Source organism: Castor canadensis, chromosome 15 (assembly GCF_047511655.1).
Source record: "Castor canadensis chromosome 15, mCasCan1.hap1v2, whole genome shotgun sequence".
NCBI lineage: Eukaryota > Metazoa > Chordata > Mammalia > Rodentia > Castoridae > Castor > Castor canadensis.
Window position 1 is genome coordinate 83704358 of NC_133400.1, and position 12980 is coordinate 83717337.

The following is a 12980-nucleotide window of genomic DNA, read 5'->3' on the forward strand; positions in this document are numbered from 1 at the left end:
CACTCGGTAGGGAGTCAGGCTGATCATCAGGTTATTCTGAGCCTTTCTTGACAATTATGAAGGAAGATGTATGCTATGAGGATGACCAGAAAGGGAGAATGCGTTTGAGGATCCAGGGAAATTCAGCTGGACCTGCAGCACTGTGTGCCTGGGGGAGGCTTGAGAATAAACAGGAGCCAAGCCATAGTTTCTTCCACATTGCATATTAAAGGTTTTAGGACTTGAGGGAAAAATATTCCTTAGTTTCACCTGTGTTAAGAAAGCCTTTGGCTTCTTGTGATTGTTGTGTTTTAAGAAATACCATGCTGAATGAATGGCTTGAAATTTATACTTATACACACACGCATCTTGGAATATTTATATACTACTTAATTTCTGTCTTTAAGCAACGAAGTGGCGAGTCAGTTAAAGTGCACCAACTTGATGTTGCTATCCCTTTGCATCTCAAAAGCCAACTGAGGAAAGGACCCCCACTTGGTGGTGGAGAAGGGGAGGCAGAGTCTGCAGACACCATGCCATTTGTCATGTTAACAAGAAAAGGCAATAAACAGCAGGTAAGAAATTGTGCAGTTAAAATTGATGGTTAGTTTTCAGTTATAAGGAGTTCTTGTTTTATAGATTCTAAATTATCTTTTGCCTACAAAAAGAAAAGAATTGGAAAGTAAGGTGTTCAGTAGTAGAAATACTTTTATCTATTATATAATGTGTAAAACACATCTGACTTCTTACGGAATGGATGTTTTAATGAAAAGGACATTTAAAATTTAAATTTGTACATATCTATAAAAATGTATAAATACCTTGGCTTTCAGTAGGTTACATAAGCAAGATCAGGGTGGGGAAAGAAAGGAGGATGTTGACTAACACAGCTCAAGAAATTGCTCAGTTGCCAAAATTTCTCTTGAAAATGTGTTATTTGACCCCAGTCCTTCTCCTGCATTCTTGGTACACCCTTTTCCCATTCTTTTCTTTATCTTGCAGGTGGTCCCTCAAAACTGTTTCCTTAACTACTATGCTGTTACTTTAGGGATTCACACATTCATTCATCAGATGTTGATTGAACATCCACTGTGTGTGAGGTACTATCCTAGGTCTTGAGACCACAGTGGCTAACAAGGTAACTTCACATCTGACTGAGAGAGGTAGACAAACATATTAACAGATAATAAAACATGATGTGAGAAAGATAAAGGCCTCTCAGACACCACTGTCATGTATCATACATCAATTCTATACAGTGTTTTTACATTTTAACATTTTAAAGTCAACTTCCTTCTTAGAGTCAATTGAATCTTGTTATAATTAACAGCATTTTTCTGCTTTAATGATATGTAAAATAATGGCATATCCACGAGTAGATGGAATATTAGATTGTATGAATAAGGTAGCTGCCACAGTATCTTAGATAAGTCTAAAGGCTCCCCATGTGTTCACATAGCCACTTGACAACATTTCTTTGCCTGCTAGATACCAGGTACTTTTTTGTATAGAATATAACAGTAGTCAACCAAGTCCCTCCTCTCTTGGGAGCTTTCATTCTGGTTTTGGGATGTATATAATAAACTCACAATGTAAGGTCAGGGAAATTTTGTGAAGGAAAATGCATAGAAAGAGACAGAAAGAGGGAGACTGCTGTTTTGCATACATGGTCATGGAGACCTCTGCAATGAGGTGTCACCTATGATGGAAAGAGCAACTTCTCCCCACCCCAGGACACCTTAGTGAATCTATCTCTGCCATTGCCAGATACTTTCTTGTTTACACAAAGGATCAAAGTCCTTCATTGTACCCTTTTTTTTTTCTGGAGTAAAGTAAATCTTGAGAGCTTGTTTGAAGGTTGTAGCAAGGGAGCACAGCTACTCTGTACTCTTGACCAAATGGTCCTCCTCTGTCAGGGAAGGTCATCCTTTTTGACCACGCAGCTTTGAAAGGGACACAGATGGAGTAGTGAAGGAGGAAAGAAGCACTTGCCTAACCAGCCAGATCAGTCAAATAAACCCTGGCAATCAGTGGAGTGACAGATGTCACAACCAGATCCCCCTCACATTGAGTAAATCTTGACATACCAACTACATACTAGTTAGAATCATAGAACATAGAGCCAGCAAGGACTTTACATCATGACTCATGTTAGTCAAAGTTAACTTTGACTTGTGATAAGAGTGCTGCTATATATTCCTCAGACACTGCGTTTGTCAGGCCTTCCCACCCTTACCCACCTTTACCCCAAACAGGGCTCATTGTGCTTTCAGGGAAGTCCCACTACTCTCCAGTCTTAGGCCAGGGTTGTGCTCTGGCACCTCCCCATTCCCCCATCTTCCACTTTGTCTCTAAGGCGAATGAGAGCTATTTTTGGTCAGGACTCTAAAACTCATTGTTATATCCAGATTTTTATACAAACTGTTCTGGAGCACTGTTAACCAGGATTCTTAAATCCCAGGGTTCTTGCTTTTCTTTTCTAGGGACTACTTAGTTCTCTGAGCTAGACTTTTCTATGTCTGTCACAGTATTTTAGTCCTACTTAATTCTCCTCTTGTTTAGAATTGCTCAACTCTTCCTCCACACTCCCCACTTCCAGTTACCAGCTTTTATTGCCACAAAATTAAAGTTTCAAAAGTTAAAAAATTGTAAGGCATACATAATGCACAAAGTCTAACTAAAAGGAGACTTAGGAATATCTGTTTATAAGCAATTACACAGTAGTAAATAATCATTTTCTTCTTTCTTCCTCTCTCTCGTGAAAATTCATTATCATCATTGTCAACTTGTACATCCTGTTTGATCCTTACAAAATATGTAGGCGTTGAAAATAAATTAAACTAAAATGTACCTTAAATTTTTGGGGCTTTGAAAAATGAATTCACTTTAGGAGTCTGAAATTCTAAATTGTATGGCTCAAAATAAGACTGTTTTTGGTTCAAAGTAGGTAGATACATGCAAAATGAGGCATTTAAAGTCCTCTTTCTTAAAATGTAAAATTCAGTGTTCAAGAATATAATGTAATATACTGTAATAAACTTTAAAAATATTAGTAAACCTGAAGTAAGAACCCAAAGTTCTTGGTTATTAAGTAATATTTCAACTTTTTGGAATTTTGGAGAATGTTCAATTTTAGGAACATTATTTGAAAAAACATCATTGGTATTTTGTGGTCTAAAAAAGAAAGTATATTTTGTTCTGATTTTTATTTCTTTATTTGGCTTTTGGGTGTAAGCCCTTCTGGTGCAACGTTTTTTTCTATAAATGGGAAATGTGTTGCCTTATATGAATATTTAATTCTTAACTTAAATGAAAGATCTCTTTGTGTACCAGATTTGTGCTTACAGAAAACTTTCTGTTGTAGCCATTAGGGAAAAAAAATTTGTACCAGTAAAGTGAGTAGTTGAAGAGAAAGAAAAGGATAATGCTATGGATATTAGTTTCTTTGTATATTTAAGTACTTATGAATTAGAATAATGAAATAAAATACTTTGATCATTAAAGGTTTTAGTGTAATAGGACTGTTAGATGATTAGTTTGTTTTAAAAATGCATGTTATAGCTTAATACTTGAAGGCAATTTTTTTTTTAATAAGTGCTATTATAACATCATATTTAATTATGTTTTGACTGGAATAATAAATGTTTACCATTGTAACTTGAGATTTTATGTGAGTGTGAACTCACATACATATAAGCATGCACATACAGTAGTCTTTTAAAATTTCCGGTACATTTATGAAGTAGCTTTGAACTAACCTAAGTCACTCTCATTACCATCATTATGTCCCAGGAATTTTAGTTTAGTGACTTCAATCTTCTTGTCGTGTAATTCACTATAAAGTATGCCTCCTTTCTAATGGTAACTTAGCAGGTTTGCAGTAAGGTCATTTAGTAAAGATGCATCATTAAATTTTGTCTCTTCATTTCTCTATTTATTCCTGTTTGTTTTCTGTCTCTTTAGACACACAGTGCTTGAGAACTTTTATTTTGGTAAAGCTTGTCTCAGAGGTTATAAAATGTGTTGAAGAAATTTTCAGTCTCATAAATCAATTCATGGTTTTGGTCAAATTCATTATGAAATTTTCTTTATAACGTTTTATACTATTTCATTAATATACTCAGTGCCATCCTCATTAAGCACATCATTTCTGAATTCTGAAGGAAATTTTGAATTTTATCATAGGAATCTAAAGGAAAAAATGGCCACTGTTTTATTTCTGAGCGTTTCAGTGTGGTGACAGATAAATAAATTATCTTAGAATTGTAGCTTCTAATTTCATGATGATGAAGAAATTATCTGTTGCACTGGGGTTGTGGCTCAAATGGTAGAACACCTGCCAAGCAAGTGCAAGGATCTGAATTCAAACCCCAGTACCACAAAAAAAGAGACAGAGAGGGCGGGAAGGAGGGAGAGGAGAAGGAGGGAGGAAGGAATGAGGGAGGGAGGGAGAGAGGGAAGGAAGGAGGAAAGGAAGGAAGGAAAGAAATTATCTGTCAGCATTTCTTTTGGAGTTTGAACTCAGGGCCACACACCCAGACCATTTTGCTGTGGTTATATTTTTGGGAGTTGAAGGCCTCAGGAATTATTTGCCTGGGCTGGCCTCAAACTGCAATCCTCCTTATCTCATCCTCCCAAGTAGCAAGGATTACAGGCATGAGCCACCAGTATTCCGCTCACTTTATCAACATTTCTTATTGGGCTGCTCTGCTATAGTATTTTGTAAAAGAGTAATAAACCATGCCCTCTGTATTTGCATAAATTTATACATTTTTGAGACCAATAACATAGCCACTAAGAGGAAGATCAGCTAGCTGAATAGTAATTTACATTCAGAAATTCAGAACTAGACAAGGATGCCACTATCTCCACTCCTATTCCACATAGTACTGGAATTTCTAGCCAGAGCAATTAGGCAAGAAGAAGGAATAAAAGGAATACCAATAGGTAAAGAACTGTCAAAATATCCCTATTTGCAGACGATATGATCCTATACCTTAAAGACCCAAAAAATTCTACTCAAAAGCTTCTAGACACCATCAGTAGCTATAGCAAGGTAGCAGGATATAAAATCAACATAGAAAAATCATTAGCATTTCTATACACTAATAATGAGCAAACTGAGAAACAATATATGAAAACAATTCCATTTACAATAGCCTCAAAAAAAATCAAATACCTAGGTGTAAACTTAACAAAGAATGTGAACGACCTCTACAAAGAAAAGTATAAACTTCTGAAGAAAGAGATTGAGGAAGACTATAGAAAGTGGAGGGATCTCCCATGCTCATGGATTGGTAGAATCAACATAGTAAAAATGTCTATACTCCCAAAAGTAATCTACATGTTTGATGCAATTCCCATCAAAATCCCAATGACATTCATTAAAGAGATTGAAAAATCTACCGTTAAATTTATATGGAAACACAAGAGGCCACGAATAGCCAAGGCAATACTCAGTCAAAAGAACAATGCAGGAGGTATCACAATACCTGACTTCAAACTATATTACAAAGCAATAACAATAAAAACAGCATGGTACTGGCACAAAAATAGACATGAAGACCAGTGGAACAGAATAGAGGATCCAGATATGAAGCCACACAACTATAACCAACTTGTCTTTGACAAAGGCGCTGAAAATATACGATGGAGAAAAGATGGCCTCTTCAACAACAATTGCTGGGAAAAGTGGTTAGCAGTCTGCAAAAAACTGAAACTAGATCCATGTTTATCACCCTATACCAGTATTAACTCAAAATGGATCAAGGATCTTAATATCAGACCCCAAACTCTAAAGTTGGTACAGGAAAGAGTAGGAAATACTCTGGAGTTAGTAGGTATAGATAAGAACTTTCTCAATGGAACCCCAGCAGCACAGCAACTAAGAGATAGCATATATAAATGGGACCTCATAAAACTAAAAAGCTTCTGTTCATCAAAAGAAATGGTCTCTAAACTGAAGAGAACACCCACAGAGTGGGAGAAAATATTTGCCAGCTACATATCAGAAAAGGACTGATAAGCAGAATATATAGGGAACTTAAAAAACTAAATTCTCCCAAAATTAATGAACCAATTAAGAAATGGGCAAGTGAACTAAACAGAACTTTCTCAAAAGAAGAAATTCAAATGGCCAAAAAACACATGAAAAAATGCTCACCATCTCTAGCAATAAAGGAAATGCAAATTAAAACCACACGAAGATTCCACCTCACCCCTGTTAGAATAGCCATCATTAGCAATATCACTAACAACAGGTGTTGGCGAGGATGTGGGGAAAAAGGAACCCTCTTACACTGCTGGTGGGAATGTAAACTAGTACAACCACTCTGGAAAAAAATTTGGAGGCTACTTAAAAAGCTAAACATTGATCTACCATATGATCCAGCAATACCACTCTTGGGGATATACCCAAAAGACTGTGACACAGGTTACTCCAGAGGCACCTGCACACCCATGTTTATTGCAGCACTATTCACAATAGCCAAGTTATGGAAACAGCCAAGATGCTCCACCACTGACGAATGGATTAAGAAAATGTGGTATTTATACACAATGGAATTTTATGCAGCCATGAAGAACAAAATTTTATCATTCGCAGGTAAATGGATGGAATTGGAGAACATCATTCTGAGTGAGGTTAGCCTGGCCCAAAAGACCAAATATCGTATGTTCTCCCTCATATGCGGACATTAGATCAAGGGCAAACACAACAAGGGGACTGGACTTTGATCCCATGATAAAGCGGGAGCACACAAGGGAGGTATGAGGATAAGTAAGACACCCAAAAAATTAGATAGCATTTGTTGCCCTCAACGCAGAGAAACTAAAGCAGATGTTTTAAAGTAACTGAGGCCAATAGGAGAAGGGGACCAGGAACTAGAGAAAAAGTTAGTTCGAGAAGAATTAACCTAGAAGGTAATACACATGCACAGGAAAGTAATGCAAGTCAACTCCCTGTATAGCTATCCTTATCTCAACTAGCAAAAACCCTTGTTCCTTCCTATTATTGTTTACACTCTCTCTTCAACAAAATTACAGATAAGGGCAAATAGTTTCTGCTGGGTAGCAAGGAGTAAGGAGGGGTAAGGGAGGGAGTGGGGCGGGGGAGTAGGGGGAGAAATGACCCAAACATTGTAAGCACATGTAAATAAAATAAAAATTTTTTAAAATTTTTTTAAAAATTGGGAATTTCACTTCTCTTTCCCCTTGCCCTTTCAGATAAGGCATCATACTTGAAATAGAAAGTGACTTAAAACTTGGTTGTCATTCTCAAAGCCTAATAGATATTTTATATTTCACTGAGAAAATAATATTGCCCAGAATTCCATCCTACGATAAAGCTAGTAATTACGAGAATAGTAATAGCTGAAGTTTATTGAATTCTTAGTATATTCCAGATGTTGTTCTTTTATTTTTTTTTTATTTTATTTATTTTTTTGGGTGGTACTGGGGCTTGAACTCTCAGGGACTATGCTTGCTAGGCAGGTGATCTACCTCTTAAGCCACTCTGCCAGCCCTGTTTTGTGTTGGATATTTTTGAGATAGGGTCTCTTGAACTATTTGCCCTGGGCTGGCACTATTCTTCTGATCTCTGCCTCTTGAGTAGCAGGATTACAAGCATGAGCCACCAGCACCTGGCCATTAGTGCAAATACTATTAATTTAAATTTCTGTGTAATATATCTTTAAAATTAAGGTATTTCCTCATATTGCTCTTATCTTTGTTGTTTTAAAATGACATACCATCTCTTCTATACTACTAACTACTTATCATGACTGTTTTATTGAGGAAAGACTGGAAGATTCCTTTGCTTCAAGTCCTCATTCTAGATGCTATTCTCATTTTTAAGAAATGAGTTGTAATCTTTCTAGAATTTGAAATCTCTCCCTGATGTTATAATAATTTGGCCAACTCTGTTTTCAGTGTCTGTTTAATGGAACTTTAGTACACAGGCTTGGAAATACTGGCATAACAGAATGCTTTCCACATGAATAGTGCTGAAAATAGACAATTTCACTCTCAGTTACTGTGATGTCTCACAGTAACCCTGCTGTTTAAGAAGACTAAAAGTGGATTCTTAAGTTTTTGTTTCATGTGTTCTCTAACATATAAGGAGTTTGGTAAGAAATTCATTTTGAGCTAAGCATTTTCATTTCCTTATTTTTTTGTGTGAAAAGGAAATGAAAGATTTATCACAGCAATGGCCATTTTATTTGCGTTGTAGTTTTCTTAGTAGAAATAAACAGTTGGGGCAATTCCTTTGTGGCACAAATATATAATACAGATGACAAATTAGGTATACAGAAGTAAGATTTAAATCTTCTGATTTTGGTTATAAATCTTATTCTTCTAAGGTAATGTTTTGAATTCTGAGTTGATTTATTTGCTAAGTTTTATTTTCAGAATGTATTGGAAGCAATAAGGAAAGCTATTTTAAACTTTTTCTCGGTTTTTTTGTTTTTGTTTTTGTTTTTGTTTTTTTTAGAGACATGTTCTCCCTATGTAGCCCGTGCTGGCCTCAAACTCATGAGCCTCCTGCCTCAGCCTCCCAAGTATTAGAATTGGTGTACACCACCACACCTGGCTTATTATTCTGAGCTTTTAAAAAAGTTATTTAAATATACTACAATTTTAAGATATTTCTGAGAAACTACTATTGCTAGGCACTATATCCTGCACTTGACAAATTTTATCTCATTTAATTCTCAGAACAACCCTAAAAGGTAGGATTGAGAGCCTCATTTAACAGATGAGCACAAGGCAGCATTCTTAAATAAATTGCTACATCATACTGACAAAATGATAGGGCTCTGAGCCCAACTTGTAAGAAGAAGAATTGGCTATCATTGGACTGTGTACACTAGAATTTAGAAATACTTCACAGTTGGGAATGTTTAAGAGATGTGGCTCAGGAGATGTTTTAAAAGGCAATGTGCAGAGCTGTAAGAGTAATCCAAATGCTTGTAGAGCAGTGCTAACCTTTGCATCAAGAAGAAAGACTTCTCTTAAAAGGTTTTACCCAAGAGATTAGGTAAAATTAACATCAAAAGGAATAATCTGTCTACTTTAAGTGAGTCCTAGTCTTCAGGCATAAACAAATTGTATCTTTGAAGACTGAAAGAACTTACACATACTTGTAATACAGTTGTGATTAAACAAACACCACCAGCAAGCCAGGTGCTCACACCTATAATCCTAGCTACTCAGGAGGCAGAGGTCAAGAGGATCACACTTCACAGCCAACCCTAGACAAATAGTTCATGAGACCCTATCTCAAAAATACCCAATACAAGGGGCTGGTGGAGTGGCTCAAGTGGTAGAGCACCTGCTTAGCAAGCTGAGATCCTGAGTTCAAACCCCAGTACTGCCAAATAAACAAACAAATACAATGAGTTACTTGGACTGGAGGAGTGGCTCAAGTGGGTAAAGTGCCTGCTTTGCAAGTACGAAGCCCTGAGTTCAAACCCCAGTACTGGCAAAAAGAAAAACAAACAAAAAAAACTAAAAAAAAAAATATCCAATACAAAAAAGAGCTGGTAGAGTGGCTCAGGTAGTTGAGTGCCTCTCTAGCAAGTGTGAGACCCTGAGTTCAAAACCCAGTACCACCAAAAAAAAAAAAAAAACCCAACAACAAAAGCCTCTAAGGGCCTGGCATGGCACTACATGCCTATAATCCTACCTACTTCCTAGCTACTCTGGAGGCGGGGGTCAGAGGATTATGGTCCGAGGCCAATGCCAGGCAAAAGTGTGAGACCCTACCTAAAAAATAAACTAAATCAAAAAGGTCTGGGGGTGTGGCTCAAATGATAGAGCATTTGCAACCTGAGTTAAAAGCCCAGCACTGCCAAAACAAAATCCTTACAGTGGAACAAAAGATCCATAATGGGCAAATAATTTTCTTTTCTAAAAGTGAGCCAGAAATACATTCTGAAAACTATAGTTCAATAAAATTGATGCCTACTTTTAGCATAATTCTAGGATGTTTCAGAACAGATGGTTTTACTCATTAGCAAATTGAAAATTAAAACCAAGTGAAGTACCAGTGTATACTCACTAGAATGGCTAAAATCAAAAAGACTGACCATGTTTGGGCAGGGATATAGAGGAGCTGGAACTCCTGCACAGCTGGGTGATGAAACATGGTACAGCCACTTTGAAAAACAGTTGGACAGTTTCTTAAAAAGTAAGACAAACCAGATTATTTCCAGCTTTTCTCTTTCCAGCATTTTCATTTAAGATATATGAAAACATGTCCACACAAAGATTTGTCCACGAATATACAACTGTTTTTGAAATAGCTCAGAACCAGAAACGCTCTAAATGTTACCAACCAGTGAATAAATATTTGGAACTCAGGAGGTGGAGGTAGCAGGATCCTGAGTTTGAGGCCATCCTGGGCTACATGTGAGATCCTCTCCAAAAAATAGACAACAAAAAGAAAGGTTAACGGAAGGGGTCAGCACCAGACCACTAACACCAAACCACTCCCCTCTTTGGGGAGGAAGAGTATACTTTACTAGACTGCTGACTAAGGGGTCTGCCTTAATATGTTTTTATTTTGATATGCGAGATGCTTCATTTCTGCTGTCATAAATATGAAATGTGTTTAGATAAGTTTCTCACCCACACTTAACATTTTTCTCTGTAACGTACTTGACCTAGTATGTTTAGTGTTCTGGGCATTACATATAAGAGGAATCTAACTAACTGAATTGCATAATAAAAGAGAATGCAAGAGAGAGCATCTGAGATAATGCACAGAATCGGATTTTCAAGTCAGACTTCAGTGAATCAGATCTTAGGCAGTATTTAACTTTACTGATAATTTTGAGGATGCCAGCATTCAGAAGGCCTGGATCAAACCCCAAACCCCTCTTTCCATAGACAGGCTTCGGTCCAGACTTAGTAGGTAGGATCTCTCCCGTGAGGCAGGCAGGTTATCATGCATCAGGGAATTGAGATTATGGAACACTTTGGTTTTTATGCTTAGATGGTAGCATAGTTTACTTGACATTTTCCAGGGATCCATGACCCATGGAGTTTTGTGTAGGTTGTTTGCTGTGTGTAGTCTTAAGCCATTATCTAGGTTGTTTGCTATGTGTAGTCTTAAGCCAGAATAGCCTGCTAAAAATTAAAGTATTCCTAGACAAGGACTCCCTCACTGTAACAAGAAAGTGGATCTCAAGGGTAGTTGTTTAACTCTCCCTCCTCAGTGGTCACAGCCGAGTTCAGAAATACGAAGCACTAGTGTTCCTGAAAATGCACTAGATTTGCCCAGTACAGTTCAGGAGGCAGAAATGAGAAGGATGTGCTTTCTAGTTTGCTGTATAAAAGCCTTTCAGACAGTTGTTCACACATGATGGGGTCTACAGGATGAAAAGTCCCTTGTTGCTAGACATATGCTTCCAAATAAGGTATGCTAAAGAATTGATTTTTATGGAAGTTAAATTTGGTGGCATTTTATTTCTCATCCAACCCTAATGGATTTTGTCCCTATTAGAATAGAACAAGTATCTGTTCTTAGATGGTTTTTGTAAGTCTGTTGATTTGTAGTAAAGACATTATTTTTGTGAACTCATATAATTCCACTAGCTATTTTATTTGAAGTTTCTTCTTCTCTGTTTTCTCAAGCTATTTTTGATTCCTTTGCCGTTTTCCCTCCCAGTTTAAGATTCTTAATGTGCCCATGTCGTCCCAACTTGCTGCAAATCACTGGAACCAGCAGCAGGCAGAACAAGAAGAGAGGATGAGAATGAAAAAGCTCACGTTAGATATCAATGAACGGCAAGAACAAGAAGATTATCAAGGTACAAAATCATTTACAGTCTGGGTGTGGTCGTACACCCCTATAATCCCAGCATTCAGAAGGTTGAGGCAGAAGAATCACAAGTTTGAGCCAATCTGGGCTACATACTGAGACCATGTCTCAAAAAAAAAAAATCATTTGTAAAAATGTGGAAATTTTTGATGGTTTTTTAAGTGTTTTAAATATAGTTATGAAAGTTGCCCTCATCTTTTTGCATCACGTTTGTATATACTTACATTGCTAATTTTTTTAATCTCATTCCGTCTTTATTTTTCTCACTTATTTGCAAAATAACAATAATGTAACTTTCATAATATTTTGCTAACTCTATAATTCAGTTAAGTCGCATACTATTACATGTGTTTGCCAATGAGATGATAGGACAATTTTTAATTACCTCACATTGCCAGCAGATTGAGAACAAGTTCAACAGATATTTATCTGGTCTATTTGGAGTCCTGGTCTCAAGGACCCCGTATACGTTCAGATTTGAGGTTAGCTTTGCGTTAAGATTCTCCTTTTATCCCACAGTTTTGCAGTGATTGGAACCTCATATAGAGGCAGTGGACCCTTGTAAGACAGCCTTTTGGCATCCGGTGGTGTCCAGATTTTAGAGCCACAGATAGTTATATGCAACTGCCCTGAACAAGCTGCTGCTTTTTCAAGAGACCATTATGTTACTCATTTGTATTTTTTATCTTTTCATCCCTCTTGTGGAATCTTCTCTCCCAGTTTATGGCCAGCATTGTTAATTAGTGCTAACACTCAAGTGCTTATTTCTTTCAAAGCATGTAATCCTATGAGATAAATGTTATTATTATCTTCATTTTATATTTGGGAAAACTGAACCAAAGTCTCCAAACTAGTAATTGGCAGAACTGGGATTTTAACCAATATAGACTCACTCCAAACACTATGCTGTTAGCTATCATCCTGCCTCTTAGGCTGTTTTACTGCCTCACAAGACAAGTATGTAGTAGCCAAATGCACAGTAAGAGGACACTGGGTTTTACCATCTCTTGATCATGCTCTTTCAATACTTGGTAGGCATTTTACTCTACATGTTTTTCTTTTCTTTTTAATCAGCTACTGAAAGGACTAATAAACTTGATCTAATACTTTACTTGCTTCATAGAAAATACACATGTATAAGAGCTGAGAGCGTTTTCTTTTTTGCTCCTAATTGCAG

At 36.9% G+C, this 12980-nt stretch overlaps 1 protein-coding gene across 3 annotated transcripts in view; it reads left to right on the top strand.

Moving 5' to 3' along the window:
- Positions 1-12980, top strand: part of Upf2 (UPF2 regulator of nonsense mediated mRNA decay) — a 123560-nt gene that overhangs the window by 86868 nt on the left and 23712 nt on the right. For all 3 annotated transcript variants that reach the window (XM_074056652.1, XM_020177095.2, XM_074056653.1), the window contains exons 19-20: positions 387-554; positions 11651-11792. In XM_074056652.1, the coding sequence (XP_073912753.1) occupies positions 387-554; positions 11651-11792 (310 nt within the window). The remainder of the gene's footprint in view (positions 1-386; positions 555-11650; positions 11793-12980) is intronic.